The 20656-nt window shown below is 42.8% G+C and overlaps 1 protein-coding gene across 1 annotated transcript in view; it reads right to left on the bottom strand.

The window, feature by feature from the left end:
* LOC134586408 (tyrosine-protein kinase SRK3-like) overlaps window positions 1–20656 on the bottom strand; it is an 84261-nt gene that overhangs the window by 11048 nt on the left and 52557 nt on the right. Inside the window, exons 2-7 of the mRNA XM_063441909.1 lie at window positions 20157–20275; window positions 19049–19209; window positions 10048–10216; window positions 6124–6288; window positions 3307–3362; window positions 955–1108 (exon numbers count right to left, since the gene is read on the bottom strand). Of these exons, the coding sequence (XP_063297979.1) occupies window positions 955–1108; window positions 3307–3362; window positions 6124–6288; window positions 10048–10216; window positions 19049–19209; window positions 20157–20275 (824 nt within the window). The remainder of the gene's footprint in view (window positions 1–954; window positions 1109–3306; window positions 3363–6123; window positions 6289–10047; window positions 10217–19048; window positions 19210–20156; window positions 20276–20656) is intronic.

Genomic DNA, 20656 nt, shown 5'->3' with positions numbered 1-20656 from the left:
GTAGTGCTTTAGATCTGTCACCTCCTCTGGGACTCTGAGGGACATGGTCTATAGCTATGAAACGTAAAGTTGGAAGTCGATGATTGGCTTGAAGGAAATGTTTTGCAACCGGTTTATCCGATTTTTGATCTCTATACGGCCTTCAGAATTTAATTTTTTCATGAATGTATACTACGTTCATGAATGCATGTATATTTATCTATGCCCTCTATTATTATCTTTCCTTTCGTTTGTTTTTAATGTAACCTATGAGACCTATGGTATTTTAATTTTAAACCACTTTTTGGTCCGTTGCACTTGATCATTGCACTGCTGAGCACCTTTAGTACACAGTTTTTTTCACATTTTTTCACACTCTATAGGTCTTATCTCTATACACTTGTATTAACTTGAGGTCTTCCTACTATTTGCGTATTGATTCTATGAGATCTCCTTAGTAATCAGCACCATTCCTTAAATCACACTTCAGTACGATATTTTTACAGGCTGGTTGCGAGTTTCACTGTTTATGGAGTATCACCTAGCAACCACGCCGTACGCACTGACGCACGTTAGGGAAACCACGTGGGTCTCCGTGACACTTCCGGGTTTGAACGGGCGGCTGCACACACGAGATTGGTGAGTTTATTTCTTTCACTGATATATAAACGGTATAACTTTCACTTGTAAATTGTTCTTGAAAAAGACCCTAAGGGGTCGAAACGTCGAAACAGAGGATTTACACTTCGATGTAACCTTTTTTTTTGCACCAATAAATCCACTTTGGAAAAGCCCTTCTGAGTGCTCCAATTTATCTTTTGATATATGTTTGGACGACGGATGCACCAAAGGCAAGATATATTTGTATTATACTCAGGGGTGAGTGCCTAAATTACTACTGTTTTATATATATATATATATATATATATGTATATATATATATTTATTATTTTTAAAATATCCTGATCTGGTCACCTGTAGTGATAGCAACAGATGTACTGTCCATGAAACGCGCCAGTCCAAAGTCTCCGATCTTGCAGGACATCATGGCAGTCAGGAGGATATTCTCGCTGCGCAGGTCACGGTGCACACAGCTGTTCTGCTCCATGTAATCCATGCCTTGAGATATCTGAGTGAGAGGAGAACAAGAACAGACTGAACTGGAGAATTATTCATCCTTATGACGAGGGTGTGAGTTCTAATAGATGGATTGAAGATAATTTAATCGGAGATGAGGAACATGCCACTAATATTGTAACAGAGCAGTATTGTAACAGAGCAGTATTGTAATAAACCAGTGCAGTAGTATAATAGAGTGGTATTATAATAGAGTGATATTTTAGCAGAGCAGCATTGTAATAGTGTCACGAGGTATAACCCCAACACGCAGAGTTTAGGATAACAAAGGACAGACAAAGGAAATAAACGTATACCCGACCCTTAGAGTGGCCGGACTTAACATTAGACAGAGAGTAAAGAGTAGTCACAATACAAGCCGAGGTCAGGGTAACAGAGAGACAGCGAAAATGAGAACTAGCCAGAGTCAGGTACACTGTAATCACCCAGACTGGCAAACGAGACAGTCAAAGGTTAAAGATAAGCTCAGAGCCAGGAACAAATGCCAAGGTCAATAACAGAATACAATACAATACTCCAGGTAAGTTTAACCCCTTAAGGACCAAACTTCTGGAATAAAAGGGAATCATGACATGTCAGACATGTCATGTGTCCTTAAGGGGTTAAATACTATCGGGTTTTATTTGATTGGTTCACATCCAACCTGCAAACCCAAAATGTGCGTGAATCGGGGTGCCGGAATGACGTGGGTCAATGGGGAGAAAACCATGAGATTAGGCTCCCATTTCATTTTAAGAACGTGCTCGTGACTCAATCAGCATTCTCAATACTGTACAGACCGCGCAACCGATCATACCGCTCAACATCCACGGCCCACCAGGAGAATCCAGGCCGGCACGAGGACCAGGTAAGTACCGCTACAAATAGAGCGCCATTGTAAGAGAACTGTGCTGCAATAGAGCAGTTCTGTAATTAGAATAAATATTGCAATATGATATTGTAATAGAGCGGTGTTGTAATGGAGCTGTCTTGTAATAGATCGGTGTTGTAATAGATCGGTGTTGTAATAGATCAGTGTTGTAATGGAGCTGTGTTGTAATAGATCGGTGTTGTAATGGAGCTGTGTTGTAATAGATCGGTGTTGTAATAGATCGGTGTTGTAATGGAGCTGTGTTGGAATAGATCGGTGTTGTAATAGATCGGTGTTGTAATAGAGCGGTGTTGTAATGGAGCTGTGTTGTAATAGATCGGTGTTGTAATAGATCAGTGTTGTAATAGAGCGGTGTTGTAATGGAGCTGTCTTGTAATAGAGCAGTATTGTAATAGAGTATTATTGTAATAGAGCGGTGTTGTAATGGAGCTGTGTTGTAATAGAGCGGTGTTGTAATGAAGCTGTCTTGTAATAGAGTATTATTGTAATAGAGCAGTATTGTTATAGAATATTGTAATAGAGCGGTGTTGTAATAGATCGGTGTTGTAACAGAGAAGTATTGTAATATAGCAGTATTGTAATAGAGTAGTGTTGTAATAGAGCGGCATTGTTATAGAATATGGTAATAGAGCGGCATTGTAATAGAGCAGTACTGTAATAGAGTGGCGTTATAATAGAGCAGTATTGTAATAAAGCAGTGTTGTAATAGAGCGGCGTTGTAATAGAATATTTGAATAGAGCGGCGTAGTAATAGAGCAGTGTTGTAATAGAGTGGTGTTATAGAATATTCTAAAAGAGCGGCGTTGTAATAGAGAAGTATTGTAATACAGCGGTGTTGTTATAGAATATTCTAATAGAGCGGCGTTGTAATAGAGAAGTATTGTAACAGAGTAGTGTTGTAATAGAGCGGTGTCGTAATAGTGCGGTGTTGTTATAGAATATTGTAATAGAGCAGTGTTGTACTAAAGCAGTACTGGAATAGAGCGGTGTTGTAATAGAGCAGTATTATAAATGAGCCTGTCCTGTTTATTACATGATGCCTGATACATGGATCTTGAAAAACAAAAGAAAAATCTGCATCCCCCTCTCAGCATAATAATATGTCTTTACATCCCGAATGTGGTGGAACGACTAGCAGGGAACATACAGCTGTACCCGGTAAACAGAGAGCATCGTCTTTCAAAGACATTTATCTAAACCCCAGCAGGAGAACCATTCAGATAACAACATCTACACCTTGACGCTCAATGAGTAAACTGGGGGTTCTAATCGTGCTATCAAACAGAACTTCCATGGAACAAACACAGGTTTTAACTTACCTGAACAGCGAAGTCTATTAGCTGGTGCAGTTCCAGGTCTCGGCTCTTTTGATGACCTGAAATAAAGACACTATGTTAAAGGAACCCTGTAGACAGCATATCATCCCATTGAAGTGATTTTGAATGGTTTAACACTGGATGAATGGGGAAGGTGCAGTTTAACTCCTTATCAGCCATACCAGCTATTGGCTCTATACCAATCCCTGCCACCCATCGCGGTGAAGGCACCAGCAGGAGCAGCAGAGAGGGGTCAGGGGGGAACATACTCAATACGCAAATCATCCTTTACATCACAAATGTACTTATATTCTAATAATGTTATATGTTTGTCCTGTAACTTTCAGAATGTGGACGCAGTCAAATCAATGGGAAAAAAAGGGAAAAAAGGAATATGAAGAAACTCGTCTTATTTTGGCGCACGACAGAGAAGTCACCAATGTATAAAAAGTAATAGGACAGAAATGGTCCACATGCACAAAACATTCACAAACGTGATTGCGACACGTTTTATACATAACCCCTGACACATATTGAGATAGTCACTAAACAGAAATTTGTGGCCAAACTAGTGAAACAGGAACTAATCTCCATCACAATCATTCTTCCAGTCAGACTGCGGGCAAATCTCTGTATTTATCGTGAGCAGATCCTGTCAGTAATGTTTAAAATGCCTTTGGGTAAAGTTAGTGATTTGCTTCTGTTTCCGTGCTACACACATTCCACATGTATGAGCATTTACTGACTAAAGCCTTTCTATAAGCACAGTGAATGTCGTCTAACAGAGACGTGTGAGATTTATTCACTAAACAGCGCATTGCAGTGAACTGAAAATCAAACAGCAACAATAAAGGTGAATACTGAATAACTATTCACTACAATTTGGTGTTTGGTGAATAAACCCTTAAGGGTTAGTTGCTCAGCTGATCACAAGTTAAATACACATGCGCGATCCTTTTATATTGTCCTGGTAAGTCCGTACGACAATAAATTCATAAATGCAACTTATTGTCCATTTTGCAATATGGTAAAAGCTAACTGGTGGTCGGTATCTGTGGAATCAAAATGGTAAAGGCTAACTGGTGGTCGGTATCAGTGGAGTCAAAATGGTAAAGGCTAACTGGTGGTCGGTATCAGTGGAATCAAAATGATAAAGGCTAACTGGTGGTCGGTATCAGTGGAATCAAAATGATAAAGGCTAACTGGTGGTCGGTATCAGTGGAGTCAAAATGGTAAAGGCTAACTGGTGGTCGGTATCAGTGGAATCAAAATGGTAAAGGCTAACTGGTGGTCGGTATCAGCGGAATCAAAATGGTAAAGGCTAACTGGTGGTCGGTATCGGTGGAATCAAAATGGTAAAGGCTAACTGGTGGTCGGTATCAGTGGAATCAAAATGGTAAAGGCTAACTGGTGGTCGGTATGAGTGGAATCAAAATGGTAAAGGCTAACTGGTGGTCGGTATCGGTGGAATCAAAATGGTAAAGGCTAACTGGTGGTCGGTATCAGTGGAATCAAAATGGTAAAGGCTAACTGGTGGTCGGTATGAGTGGAATCAAAATGGTAAAGGCTAACTGGTGGTCGGTATCAGTGGAATCAAAATGGTAAAAGCTAACTGGTGGTCGGTATCAGTGGAATCAAAATGGTAAAGGCTAACTGGTGGTCGGTATCAGTGGAGCCCAAATGATAAAGGCTAACTGGTGGTCGGTATGAGTGGAATCAAAATGGTAAAGGCTAACTGGTGGTCGGTATCAGTGGAATCAAAATGGTAAAAGCTAACTGGTGGTCGGTATCAGTGGAATCAAAATGGTAAAGGCTAACTGGTGGTCGGTATCAGTGGAGTCAAAATGGTAAAGGCTAACTGGTGGTCGGTATCAGTGGAGTCAAAATGGTAAAGGCTAACTGGTGGTCGGTATCAGTGGAGTCAAAATGGTAAAGGCTAACTGGTGGTCGGTATCAGTGGAGTCAAAATGGTAAAGGCTAACTGGTGGTCGGTATCAGTGGAGTCAAAATGATAAAAGCTAACTGGTGGTCGGTATCGGTGGAATCAAAATGATAAAGGCTAACTGGTGGTCGGTATCAGTGGAGTCAAAATGGTAAAGGCTAACTGGTGGTCGGTATCGGTGGAATCAAAATGGTAAAGGCTAACTGGTGGTCGGTATCGGTGGAATCAAAATGGTAAAGGCTAACTGGTGGTCGGTATGAGTGGAATCAAAATGGTAAAGGCTAACTGGTGGTCGGTATCAGTGGAATCAAAATGGTAAAAGCTAACTGGTGGTCGGTATCAGTGGAATCAAAATGGTAAAGGCTAACTGGTGGTCGGTATCAGTGGAGCCAAAATGATAAAGGCTAACTGGTGGTCGGTATGAGTGGAATCAAAATGGTAAAGGCTAACTGGTGGTCGGTATCAGTGGAATCAAAATGGTAAAAGCTAACTGGTGGTCGGTATCAGTGGAATCAAAATGGTAAAGGCTAACTGGTGGTCGGTATCGGTGGAATCAAAATGGTAAAGGCTAACTGGTGGTCGGTATCAGTGGAATCAAAATGGTAAAGGCTAACTGGTGGTCGGTATGAGTGAGCTATGAATTATTCTAACATGCATTTATTGCTTCTTTGCCAATTTGTGGTTTTTTTTAACAATTGGACATAATGTATATTTTTGTACATTTTGCTGCACTCCTATGTCTATTTTTAACTTCATCAAGAAACAGCAAACGTAGAATAGTTTAATCAGTGCAAAAAATAAAACAAAAATGGACAGCATTAATCCCAGGCACCCCGAAATATAATAAAAGCCCTCCTTGAGAAGATGTGGTACGTTACTTTTTAGGTACGATTTCAGCGTTCCGTGTTTCATGTACTCAGTAACAATGAACACTGGCTCGGCCTGGAGACACACTGCGTACAGCTTGAGGAGTCGCTCATGGTTCAATTTCCACATGGTCTCTGCCTCTCCGTATAACGTTTGCTGCAGTGATTCTTTGCTCACTAAGAATAGACACAGAATGCAAAACATTTATTATTTACAGCTATACAACTATATACAGCTACCTGTGCCTCTGCGGGAATATCAGTCAGACATTTATTATATACAGCTATACAACTATATACAGCTACCTGTGCCTCTGCGGGAATATCAGTCAGACATTTATTATCAAACTAATTAGAGAGAAAGAGTATGTACCTTGATTTTAGACCACAATGCTAACTCTAAACAAATTAAACATATAGTCAACAGACATTGGCATATTCTGAAAACAGATGAGGATCTTAACGACATCATAGGCGAGAAACCAAAGGTTATTTTTAAAGGTGCTAAGAATATTAAAGATCATTTGGTTAAAGGTTTTATTAATTGTAAACAAGGAGACAAGAATGTTTTTAACCAAAGACCAGGTTTTTACCCATGTAAAATGTGCTTACCATGCAAGAATACTATTTTCAAGAAAGACACACAGAGTACGTTTAAATCTAAGGTCACAGGAACCGGTTTCAAGATACGTGATGTTGTCACATGTCACTCCACTAATGTGGTGTATCTCCTCTGGTGTCCCTGTGGGCTCCAGTATGTCGGCATGACCACTAGAAGCCTAAAAACTCGCATTATGGAGCACATGGGGAACATACGGAGGGGATACACCAAACATAGTGTGTCAGCACATTTTATTGAATACCATAATGGTGACACTTCTCTTTTAAGTTTCATGGTTATTGGGAAGAAGCGGATGAATTGGAGAGGAGAGGATAATGTCCGAGAACTTCGTAAATTAGAGGTCAAATGGATTTTTACTTTGGACACTATGTGCCCAAAAGGTCTTAATATAGATTTTGAATTAGTCCACTTTTTATAATTTTACTATATATTTATTATAGTGTGTTTTATATACATTTTAATATGTTTTATCCTTGGACATTTCCTCTCCCTTCCACATCCCCCTTGGTTATACTTCTTTTTCTTTTTCTTCTTGATTTTGTATCTTTATATATTATGCTCTGTGTGTTGTGTTTACCTATACTAACAAACATTTTCTATTGATCCATTAATTCACAGCTTACTATTTATTCATTTATTTTATAATGCTATTGTATTATTTGTTTGGGCAAATGCCCTCTTTCAATATGAACATTTCCTGTAACCAATTCCACCATGCCCGAGTATGGAACGCATGGTGGAACGCAAAAACATCACGTGACCGCATCCAACCGGAAGTCACATGCGTCTTGCCGAAACCGGAAGTGAGATGGTCGGCGGCAATTCCAAAGTACAGCTGGATGCAGTTGGACTTATCAAGGGGGCTACTTAAGCCCTGAAGTTTCTCCAGGAATTTAGCACTGAGGAAGGCCCTATCAAGGCTGAAACGCGTTTGCACTTTACTGGACTTTTTATTGGGACTTTTATCTGGCGGTATTGTTATATTGTGTATATGCTGTGGTGTTCTGCTGCTTTTAATTTTGGCCATAATTGCGGTACCATACTACGCTATATTCTGTACATATATCTGCCTATTTCTGTCCCGTAATATTAATATTTTATTATTTAATAAATCCTTATTTACTCCTGAATTATTTAAAGTTGGAAGCGCCTACACAACTGTATACCTAGTGTATATTTTATTTATTATCAAAGCCATTACAGGATGTGCGTAATTATTTTAAAGCCATTATACGATGTGCGTCATTATCAAAGTCATTATACGATGTGCGTCATTATCAAAGTCATTATACGATGTGCGTCATTATCAAAGCCATTATACGATGTGCGTCATTATCAAAGTCATTATACGATGTGCGTCATTATCAAAGCCATTATACGATGTGCGTCATTATCAAAGCCATTATTCGATGTGCGTCAATATCAAAGCCATTATACGATGTGCCCTATCTCTAACCCTAGCTCTAGTACAATCCCAGCCTTATCTCTAACCCTAGCTCTAGTACAATCCCAGCCCTATCTCTAACCCTAGCTCTAATACAATCCCAGCCTTATCTCTAACCCTAGCTCTAATACAATCCCAGCCTTATCTCTAACCCTAGCTCTAATACAATCCCAGCTCTATCTCTAACCCTAGCTCTAATACAATCCCAGCCCTATCTCTAACCCTAGCTCTAGTACAATCCCAGCTCTATCTCTAACCCTAGCTCTAATACAATCCCAGCCTTATCTCTAACCCTAGCTCTAATACAATCCCAGCCTTATCTCTAACCCTAACTCTAATACAATCCCAGCCTTATCTCTAACCCTAGCTCTAATACAATCCCAGCTCTATCTCTAACCCTAGCTCTAATACAATCCCAGCCCTATCTCTAACCCTAGCTCTAGTACAATCCCAGCTCTATCTCTAACCCTAGCTCTAATACAATCCCAGCCCTATCTCTAACCCTAGCTCTAATACAATCCCAGCTCTATCTCTAACCCTAGCTCTAATACAATCCCTGCCTTATCTCTAACCCTAGCTCTAATACAATCCCAGCTCTATCTCTAACCCTAGCTCTAATACAATCCCAGCCCTATCTCTAACCCTAGCTCTAGTACAATCCCAGCTCTATCTCTAACCCTAGCTCTAATACAATCCCAGCCATATCTCTAACCCTAGCTCTAATACAATCCCAGCTCTATCTCTAACCCTAGCTCTAATACAATCCCAGCCTTATCTCTAACCCTAGCTCTAATACAATCCCAGCCCTATCTCTAACCCTAGCTCTAATACAATCCCAGCCTTATCTATAACCCTAGCTCTAGTACAATCCCAGCTATATCTCTAACCCTAGCTCTAATACAATCCCAGCTCTATCTCTAACCCTAGCTCTAATACAATCCCAGCCCTATCTCTAACCCTAGCTCTAATACAATCCCAGCTCTATCTCTAACCCTAGCTCTAATACAATCCCAGCCCTATCTCTAACCCTAGCTCTAATACAATCCCAGCCCTATCTCTAACCCTAGCTCTAATACAATCCCAGCCCTATCTCTAACCCTAGCTCTAATACAATCCCAGCTCTATCTCTAACCCTAGCTCTAATACAATCCCAGCCTTATCTCTAACCCTAGCTCTAATACAATCCCAGCCCTATCTCTAACCCTAGCTCTAATACAATCCCAGCCTTATCTATAACCCTAGCTCTAGTACAATCCCAGCCTTATCTATAACCCTAGCTCTAGTACAATCCCAGCCTTATCTATAACCCTAGCTCTAATACAATCCCAGCCTTATCTCTAACCCTAGCTCTAGTACAATCCCAGCCCTATCTCTAACCCTAGCTCTAATACAATCCCAGCCCTATCTCTAACCCTAGCTCTAATACAATCCCAGCTCTATCTCTAACCCTAGCTCTAATACAATCCCAGCCTTATCTCTAACCCTAGCTCTAATACAATCCCAGCCCTATCTCTAACCCTAGCTCTAATACAATCCCAGCCTTATCTATAACCCTAGCTCTAGTACAATCCCAGCCTTATCTATAACCCTAGCTCTAGTACAATCCCAGCCTTATCTATAACCCTAGCTCTAATACAATCCCAGCCCTATCTCTAACCCTAGCTCTAGTACAATCCCAGCTCTATCGCTAACCCTAGCTCTAACACAACCCCAGCCTTATCTCTAACCCTAGCTCTAACACAATCCCAGCCCTATCTCTAACCCTAGCTCTATTACAATCCCAGCCCTATCGCTAACCCTAGTTCTAACACAATCTAACACAGTCGTAGCTCTCGCTATATAACTTGTAAGATGTTGTGAGGTTTGTCACCTTTGAGTTCTTTAATTGCCACCTCAGTGGTTTCATTCCACAGGGCCAGGCACACTTCTCCAAAGCTCCCTCTGCCCAATGCCTTTATCTTCTTGATGGAGCTTGGATTTATCTCCAGGTTGTCTATCTTAGTGTCGTGGGAAAGAGATCTCAATGACGGAAGATCCAGCTACAGGAAAAAATATTAACAACTGTCAGTAACTTAAGCCATTAATGATATTGATAGGATCACAATCACACCTTTATGATTCTTTTCAACAGAATTTTTTGCTTTCGTGGTTCTTCAATAAAATGCCCATTGTAACGGATCACCTGGCACCCCGACTGGATACCTCCGTTAATGGATGCTCCTAGTGCTTCCTGAGGACTCCAAGCACTCTGGCAGACACCATAATCACCGAACCGATGCAGCATATGAACCTTCTCAAGCATATGAATGCTGTATACAGCCGAATAGGACAAACCATGCAAATAGGTTTCCACTCCTAGCAGTCAAACTGGAACAGCATACAATAAATCCTTCCCCCAATAATGAGACGACACATCACTTTGAGGTTAAAACAGGAACTCTGGACTGGCTCATCCAGCCTGGCTTTTATTACAATACTACACAAACAGTCCCCACCCAGGGGGAGGCATAAAACACCCAATCACACACATGGTTCAGCCCACACATCTCCTCCCCTTAGATAATACTTAACCCAATTATATAGTACACACTTTTCCCCAATTCCTGGATGTACCCCAAATACATATGATACAACCCTAAAACAGGTATCCCCTGATAGCCCTGATCTGGGTGAGCAACATACTCAAAAATCACCCAGATCGGACCAGGGGTTCGGGAGTTATGAGCAGGCAAAGTTTTGACCGACCGCATGGGTAAAGTATCCGAAAACAGTTCCATGCATTTTGGCCCTGCGGTCGGTCACAAACAGGTGAATGAAACACACGAATTACTGGTGTTATAGAGACTAAGGGGAATTCGTATGAATCCCCTAGTTCGTACGTTTCTTTCTACCGAACGGCGGGTCATTCGGTAGTTTCCCCACGAAATCCTGGAAGTCTGGAGGTCTCAGCGGTGTTTGCCTAGTCGAGTGTCCGATTTCAGTTCCAGACACTCGACGGCAAAACACCGCTGTTCGGCAGTTAAAGATGGCCGCCGCCACGTGGTGGTTTTCCTGAATGGCGGCCACCCAGAGGACACAGCACACATTACATGATTGCCAATTACCCGTTTGCAACATTGTTGCAAACGGTAATTGGAGGCACACTTATTCCTGGGTGGTCTGGTTGTTCGGTAGTTTCCTCAATACAATGAATGGAGTGATTCTACCGAACAATCAGATGAATGCTGCATACAAATCACCCAGGTTAAACTTAACACATATATAAATACATATATAATATTACAGGCTGTACACTAGGATATGCTTCACAGTCTTAAAGGGACAGTAGTCCCAAAAGTCCCAATGTGTCCATAGATGCTGTTAAAAGGGCCAGTAGCAGCAATATACAGTATAACAAGCCCAAATATAAATCTTTAAATGTACCAGTTTTCCAGGGGCCATAGTCAGCGGGTAAGAGGCAGGCAGCCAGGCCCCTCCAATGTCCAGTGGCGAGGTGGGTTCCGCCACACCCATAACTTTAATATTTAAGCAGATTTATCGACATATGAATGGAACCATCAGACAGTTATCAATGTTAACTGCAAAATGAATTAACCAATATCCCTGAGGAGAACTAACACAGCAAACACTTCCCCCTGAGCTGATGAGCTGTGGAAACATCACCACGCACAAGCAAACAATTCCTGGTTGATCAATTAAAACACTTAAAGGGACACTTTAGTCACCAAAATAACTTTAGCTTAATGAAGCAGATTTGGTGTATAGATCATGCCTTTGAGGTTTCACTGCTCAATTCTCTGCCAATTAAGAGTTAAGTCATTTTTGTTTCTGTTTATACAGCCCTAGCCACACCTTCCATGGCTGTGACTGACACAGACGGCATGAAAAAAATGATTTAATTTTCAATCAGATGCAACTAACTTCAACATGTTTTATCTCCTGCCCTGTATATTTTGCTTTAATTACATACAGGAGGCTTCTGCAAGGTCTAGTAAGCTACTAACACAACAGGAGATAAGCAAATCTACATTAAACAGAATTTGCAATAAAGGAAGTATAAACATTAGATCTCTCTTTACAGGAAGTGTTTAGGAAGGCTGTGTAAGTCGCATGCAGGGAGGTGCCACTAAGACAGCATAAACAACATGGTTTAACTTCTAAATGGCAGAACATTGAGCAGTGAGACTTCAGGGGCAAGATCTATACAAGAAAACTACTTAATTAAGCTGAAGTTGTTTTGGTGACTATAGTGTCCCTTTAACCCCTTAAGGACCAAACTTCTGGAATAAAAGGGAATCATTACATGTCACACATGTCATGTGTCCTTAAGGGGTTAAAGGACAAATGAGCAATGTTACATCAATATGTCATAGTAAAACTGATAACCCACTATACCAAAAATGCCCACCTTGAAAACTATTAAGGAACACTCTAATGTTAAAAATACATGTATTAATTTAGACAATGGACAACCAAACTTAAAGGTAATAGTGTCAGGAAAACAAACTCGCTGTCCTGGCACTGTAGCTTCCCCTTCTATCAAGACCCCCTCCTGCCACGGCGCTTGGTCCAGTGCTGATGTCCCACAGCACCGGCTCAGCTCCGCACATGTTCCTCCCCCACTGCCGGCTGCATTAGGCTCTCATAGGAATGCATTATTCAATGCTTTCCTATGGGGATTCTGGCAACGCTGGAAGGCCTCATGCATAGTGTTAGGATGTCCAGCGTTAGGATGTCCAGACGACTAAAAGCCTTTTAAGAACCTGTAATGCTCTCTCGTGGCTGTCTGGTAGACAGCCACTAGAGCAGGGCTTAACCCTGCAAGGTAATTATTGCAGTTTATAAAAACTGCAATAATTACCACTGCAGGGTTGAGGGTTATGGGTAGTGATGTCCCGACCTGTTTGCCGAACTGTTCGAGAACTGTCCGCCGGCGAACAATAGCGTGTTCGCGTTGGGCGAACATATGCAATTTCCGGTCCGCCCTCTATTCGTCATCATTGAGTAAACTTTGACCCAGAACCTCACAGTCAGCAGACACAGGGAGGGTCTGCTGCTGATTGGCTGGAATGAGTCTGCTGACTGTGAGGTTCCGGGTCAAAGTTTACTCAATGATGACGAATAGGGGGCGGACCGAAAATCGCATATGTTCGCCCAACGCGAACACGCTATTGTTCGCCGGCGGACAGTTCGCGAACAGTTCGGCAAACAGTTCGGGACATCACTAGTTATGGGAGTTGGCACCCAGACCACTTCAATGGACTGAAGTGGTCTGGGTGCTTACAGTGTCCCTTTAACGGGTAAGGAGGTGGTGTTGTCCAAGTCATGCTAAGTTTGGTCTTCTAATATGAAGTTTTGATATGCTTCGATAAAGTTAAGCTTTTAACTTTTAACAATCCAATTATCTGTGTGCTGCAATATTCATACAGCCATTTATTGGATGCAAGCAAAATGTACTTGCTATTGTGCAGCGTGGGATTCAGCCGAAAGATGCTAGCATGGGTACACGCCATCTATAACAAACCGAATGCAAGAGTTCGGGTAAACAAGGCCCTGACAGAGTCATTTCTCATCCATAATGGCACCAGGCAGCGATGCCCCCTCTCCCCTCTGCTATTTGCCTTATCCTTAGAGCCCTTTCTGGAAGTGGTTTTTCATCACACAACCCTGGTTTTCGTTACCCAGCCTCAAGAAAGAATTTGAGAAGTATGGACGCCTATCAGGACTTAAGCTAAATGCGAGGTGCAGGGCCGGATTAACATAGGAGCTGATGGAGCTCCAGGCCCAGGCCCAGGCCCATGGAATAGGCCCATTGAAAAAAATATTTTTTTTATTTATTTTTTGTTTTATTTTTTTTATTTTTTTCACACACACACTCACACACTACTCTTAGGTTTGCCACCTGACTGGTATTTTACCAGCACAGTCGGTATTTGAGGCTGCCTTGCCGTGACGGTATTACACTAATACCGGCAATACAAATGCAAATATTTTTCTCAGTATAAACGGAGATTACTCTGCAATACCAGCACCGGCCAGTAGGGGTCACTGTGTATGGTGAGAGGCAGGGATAGAAAGTTACAGCATATCCCTCCCTGCCTCTCTCTACTCACTGATACGCCGGGGAGCAGCTACACAGCACAGCGAGTTCATAAAGAAACTCCCAGCCTGCAGAGACAGACTACAGCTCAGCTATGTAAAGGATGGGGAGAAAGGCAGCAGGGAGACATAGGGACACTGACACACTATGGACACAGTGTCTCCATGTCTCCCAGTGTCCGCATGTCTCCCAGTCAGTGTCCCTAGTGTCTCAGTGTCCCCATGGCTTCCAGTGTCCCCATGGCTTCCAGTGTCCCCTAGTCTCCCAGTGTCCCCTAGTCTCCCAGTGTCCCCTAGTTTTCCAGTGTCCCCTAGTTTTCCAATGTCCCCTTGTTTTCCAGTGTCTGTGTCCCCATGTCTCCCAGTGTCCCCATGTCTCCCAGTGTCCCCAAATGTCTGTGTCCCCATGTCTCCCAGTGTCCCCATGTCTCCCAGTGTCCCTATGTCTCCCAGCCAGTGTCCCTAGTGTCTGTGTCCCCATGTCTACCAGTGTCTGTGTCCTCATGTCTGTGTCCCTAGTGTCCCCATATGTCTCAGTGTCCCCATGTCTATGTCCACAAGTGGGAACGACTAGACATATCTGGTGGGATTGTTCTCACATAGTACATTTGTTACGATTGCCTCTGGTCTAGCAGGAGGTTGGATCGCTTGGATGTCCTGGTTCCCGAAGTCAGAGAGTCGAACGATGCTCCAGTCAGTAGAAACCTGCAAATGTAGAATCTCCCACTAGCTATAGTAAAGCTAGGATTCCCGGATCCCTACAACACGAGTCGAGGCTGCGAGTTGAGGGTAAAACGAACTAACTTTACTGGCACACAAGCATGGCAATTTATGCAAGTCCCCAGGTCCAAGGACAGCCCCCTATGGACCTGGTGGGATACAGGTACAATGCAACGAGTCAACCAATCACAAGACATTGTATCTTTCAAATTAGTACCCGCCCAGCTTGGAGATAATGAGGCCAATGGTTATACAATCTAATTATCTCCAAGCTCCCAAAAGACCATGCTTTATTCTATTCCAGCAAACAGCATAAAAATATATAACTTAGGCATTATTAACAACATATAGTCCATTCCACGAATTGTTCGGTAGCTCAGATCTGGATGCATCAATTGTACGAATTGCGCCCAGATCCCACGAACAGAACGGGAGATTTCTGTTTGGTAGTTTGATGGTAAGACCTCGATGGCGGCCATGTTTTTAGGTCCATCAATGGACAACGGGGCGTTGACTCTGTACTTATGGAGCGGAGGTTAGGTAGATAGTCATACGAATCCCCGCTACCAGTCTGGTTGTCCCTGCCGATCGAGACACGAAAACATGAACGTTCTAATCGATGCCACGCGCCAGAACGTAGGTGGTCCCCCATTCGTGAGTCTTTTGGTAGTTTCCCTTTGGGGAATTGGGCACGAATGGAGGGTCCCCTGGGACCATCGATTAGCTTGTGGTTAACCGCAGACCGCAACGCCTTGTGCGGTTAATGAGCGGCACACTCCGCTTGCCGGGTGGTCGGCCATTCGAGGGGTGACGAGGTTAAGTGGCAGCACACGCCAAAGGCCGGGTGGGCTGTCGTTTGTACCGACGAACGAGGCTTAATAGCAGTTCGTATAATCCGTTCGTATGTTCGTATAATCCGTTCGTATGAACTGAATGCCAGAAAAATAGGCTTTAAATGAGAAGAGGTGAAATATAACAATACGATGGGTCTTTGTAACAACATTTTTCTGGGATACGATCATGGCCAAAATAGAGGATATACTGGGCGAAATGCCCAGGCTCATGATGGAACAAGCACTTTTACATTCTACTTCCCTGCAATTTCTAGATACAAACAGTCCATTTTGAAACAGCTTCTCAACGCTGCTATAGCACTGGTGCCTGCCCTCTGGAATCAAACAAGCGCTCCCACACTTGAGCAATAGAAGACATTCAGTCAGCAGAATCGATCCAAGCTTTACTAACTGGTGCGGATGCGAGACATGCTGAGATGTGGCGCCACTGGTTTGAGTTTCTCACAGGACGGAACTGGGAGGAAGGTGGGACGGGGGTGGACCGAGGAGAGGCACGACCTCGGTGACCTGCGGGGACACCCCTAGCCTTTGACTTCATTGCTCTCCTTCCCTATTTCTTCCTTTCCTACCTCACTTTTGAACCTGCGCAGTGATCTTTCTAGGTTTACTTCCTCATAGTGTAATCAACCCACTTTAAGTGGGCACCACCCTATAGGGAATACCTCCCTTACTGCCTAAACACTCCAATGCCATTTTCAATGCCACGAGCGGAAACTTAGTGACAGGTATTTCAGTTAAGGCACAGGGATAACCTAGCTTTGAAGAAGGTCATGAGTCCACAGGTAAGCTATAATCTAAAGTCCTGCGAGACTACTTATGTGCTTATGTTTCTCAATGTCTACATATCTCTTCTACTTGCTTCTTCAAATAAAAACATATTTACAAAAAAGATTTACTTGCTATATACTCATCAGATTCTTGCAGGAGCCCAGTCTGCCCACAGTGGGATCATCATATATGATGATCTCAGGTCCAATCCAAAGCTGTCTGGCAGCCGCTAGAGGTGTGCTTTTCCCTGTACACACACATGAGACAGCCTGGGTAAGTTGAGAGTTGATTGTTTTCAGGAGTTAGTACTTTGTGTTCTTTAAACCAAACTCCTTGCGTAGCTACAGCCACCAATAAAAAATAAAAAAACAACATAACCAGGCATAGTCTCATGTTTGTCATAGAGGGCACAGAGTCTACCAACACACATTTATCATTTGAATTAAGTGTTTAGTACAACTGCATGTTTTTTTCCAAAGCCAACGAAAAGTTGGAAAATATGACCCGAGAGATTAAATGATATAATAAAAAATGATTTATTAGACCGCAATATAGGCCGAATAATAAGGCAGGAAGGCGATGGACTCAGTAGACCTTTCTATTCTATTAGAAGGTCTAAGGTATGCAAGTTTGGTGGAAAGCAATGCTGAAATTATTGGTAGTGGTTCTTTATGATTTTGTACAAGTTGCGGACCCGGGGGGGGGGGGGGGGGGAAACCAGAGAAAACCGAGGGTCTCTCTCTCCCCTGCCAGCACATGCAATGTGCCTTCACGGACCGGAGGGGAGATCAGAGATCTCCCTTCCTGGTCCGCAGGCACCGTGTGTGCTGGCAGCCAGCAGTGGTGGGAGGGAGAGAGAGAGGACCTGCGGTTACCACTGCAACGCTCCAAATTTTTGCGAGAGTTAACTCTAGCCCAGGAGCTGCGGGCTAGAGTTCACTCTCACCACTGGGCCACCAGGGATCGAGAAATGTCCCCCCTCCTCCCTCAAGGTAAAAAGGGAGGGTGGACATAATGTATATTTATTTTAATTAAATAAAAAAAACACGTATTATAAAAAAGCCCCCCTACCCTTCTTATCACACACACACACTCTACACACATACACTGCCCCATACACACACTGCCCACCATACACATACACTGCCCCCATACACACACTGCCCCCCATACACACACACTGCCCCCCATACACACACACTGCCCCCCATACACACACACTGCCCCCCATACACACACACTGCCCCCCATACACACACACACTGCCCCCCATACACACACACTGCCCCCCATACACACACACTGCCCCCCAGATACTGCCCCCCAGACACGGCAGATAAGAACACAGCTGTTCATTCGCGCGTCTAAGATGGCCGCTGCCTCGTGGTCGGCATACGAACGACGACCACCCAGCATACGGTTTCAATTGAGAGCTGTCTGATGTTAACCACAATGTTCTAATGAGGCCAAGAGGTTAACCAGCAGCACACTTCTCTTCTGGGTGGCCGGCCGTTCGGTAGTTTTGTTCGGGAGTTTAAGAAATAAATGGGGGAGTACGGGCAGGTAATTCTACGAATACACATGAAATAAACAAAATAGCAAGATACTTCTCAGACAGAGGGATCTGTCACAGCCCCCCATACACATACACTGCCCCCATACACATACACTACTCCCATACACACATTGCCCTACACATACACACACTGCCCCCGTACACATACACTGCCCCCATACAGATACACTGCCCGCCATACACATACACTGCCCCCATACACATACACTGCAATCCTCTCACACACACACTGCAACTGTCACACACACATACTGTCCCACACATACACTGCAACCCTGACATACACTGCCACCCTCACTCACACACTACAACCTTCACACACACACATACACACACACACACACACACGCACACACACACACTGCTCACACACACACACTCCACCCCTTACACATTGCACCACTCACACACATCACTGCTCCTATGCCCTACTACAGCCCCAGTTCCCAATAGACCTCAGGTAAGTTGTCAAACTGTTCTGGGAGGGGGTCCCGGCACTATTGACACCATAACCGCTAGTGGTTATTGTGTCTGGATTATTTATTTAAATAATCTACAAGTGCCCCTCCCGGGATCAGACTCTCGGTCAGCCAATGTTTTGTACAGCATCTGTCCAGTGGTTGATGAATGTTGAGCAAAAAGAGAAGATTCAAGATTTAAGATTACCCCCCCATTCGCCCCATGGAGGCTTTTTGCTCGGCCCCCGTTCTAGTTGTCTAGCAGTCTATTCGAACCTATTACATACAGATGATGGGGCCTCGTGCGAACCCCCTGTGGGTTTGGAAAACTCTAACTGAAATGGCAGATAAATTAAAAAATGGACCCATTGTCCTACCCCAAGGGGTTACACTCACCTTCACACAGGCCTTCTCCAGCTTAGTGCAAAGTCCATCAGGCTGTAGCTGATAGTGTTCCACCAGCTTCAATATGGAGTTGAATGAGGCCCTTTGCACCAGATAGAAGCTGGTCGTGGATTGTTGTATTTTGTAATGTCTCACCAATTTGTTCAGACGCACTGAAGACAGAAATGATATTTTTCTTAATGTGCAATCGATTTCCTAGATTACCATTTACCTAAAAAGTCCTGGGTAGCTTTTAAAGCAAATCTACCCGGTGCTTTGATGAGTTATGTGAATGGCAGAATTGGGTTCTTGGTTGACATTAAACACATGGTTCTTGGACTTGAGGAGAACATTCGCAGGTACAATGAAGCTAGAACACAGTGTGAATGTTATAGACCTGTGAGTCTGATCTATGCTTCGGAAATGATTTTACTTAAAATCTGTTAAAAACTGCTTAGGAGGATCATTTGACCAGTCCCTTACTAGAGGGGACTAATAAGGACTCCAAAACAACTTTAATTTAATGAAGAAAGCAACCAGTTAAAATACTAATACATTGAATACTATGGAGTTAAATATAGCTAGATTAATAATTTAAAGGGACACTATAGTCACCAATACAATTTTCGAGCAGTTATGGTGTATAGATCATATCCCTGTAGTCTCATTGATCAATTCTCTGCCATTTTGGAGTTAAATCACTTTGTTTCTGTTTATGCAGCCCTAGCCACACCTCCCCTGGCTATGACTGACACAGCCTGCATGAAAACAAAATGGTTTCATTTTCCATCAGATCTTACAGCACAGTGTGATTACTTTAGAAGCTTGTATCTCCTGCTCTGTTAATTAGACTTCAACCACACACATAAAAGTGCTGAAGGTGATTGATAGAGCAGGAGGTAATAAAATATAAATAAATAAAACCACCACTTTTGCCATGTGCTCAATTATAGAAAGTACACCACTCTAATAAAAATAAAATACTTCTATACTTGAGTGCAGGACTCTTGTTTAAAGGAATCGTTTTCAGGAAGTGTTAAGGAAGATTGGTCAGGCCCCTTCCCTCATGACCTGTCAGTTTTACAGCCTAGAATGTATTAGTTAGTTGGTTGTCACATACCAGAAAGGTGATAGCAGCCAATTTCTGCGTTTTTCCAAACCATAAACGATCCAGTCTGATTCTGCTCCTGCAGAAGATACCGTTTTGCATCCAGTCTCATTAAAGACCCAAAATACCAGCTGAAAAGACACAACCAGGCTCGTGTTAATCAAATTCCTACTCCGACAAATGGATTTATTTGTATAAAAAATGTTTAGTTATAAACTAAAGTAATTGGAGAATATATTTTGCGATATCTCTCATTTTAAATATATCCTATACAAATATTAGCACTTATCAAGTTATTAAAAGAGAACCTTAGGATTATTTTACTGCAAATTTTTGTGTCAACGCTAGCCCTTGGTTATGAAGAGTTCACTGATAAGAAGCTGCTGGAATTAGTTTTGAGGCAATGTGTTGAATAAAACCCTTCTCAAGATACCAAATATTACCTTGAAGATGGTTCTCTCAGTTCTGTCTTCCTTTAGCTTCCTGATTTTCAACTGCTCAGGATAACGGAC

Source organism: Pelobates fuscus, chromosome 2 (genome assembly GCF_036172605.1).
Source record: "Pelobates fuscus isolate aPelFus1 chromosome 2, aPelFus1.pri, whole genome shotgun sequence".
Lineage (NCBI taxonomy): Eukaryota > Metazoa > Chordata > Amphibia > Anura > Pelobatidae > Pelobates > Pelobates fuscus.
This window is presented reverse-complemented; position numbering and strand designations above follow the sequence as displayed.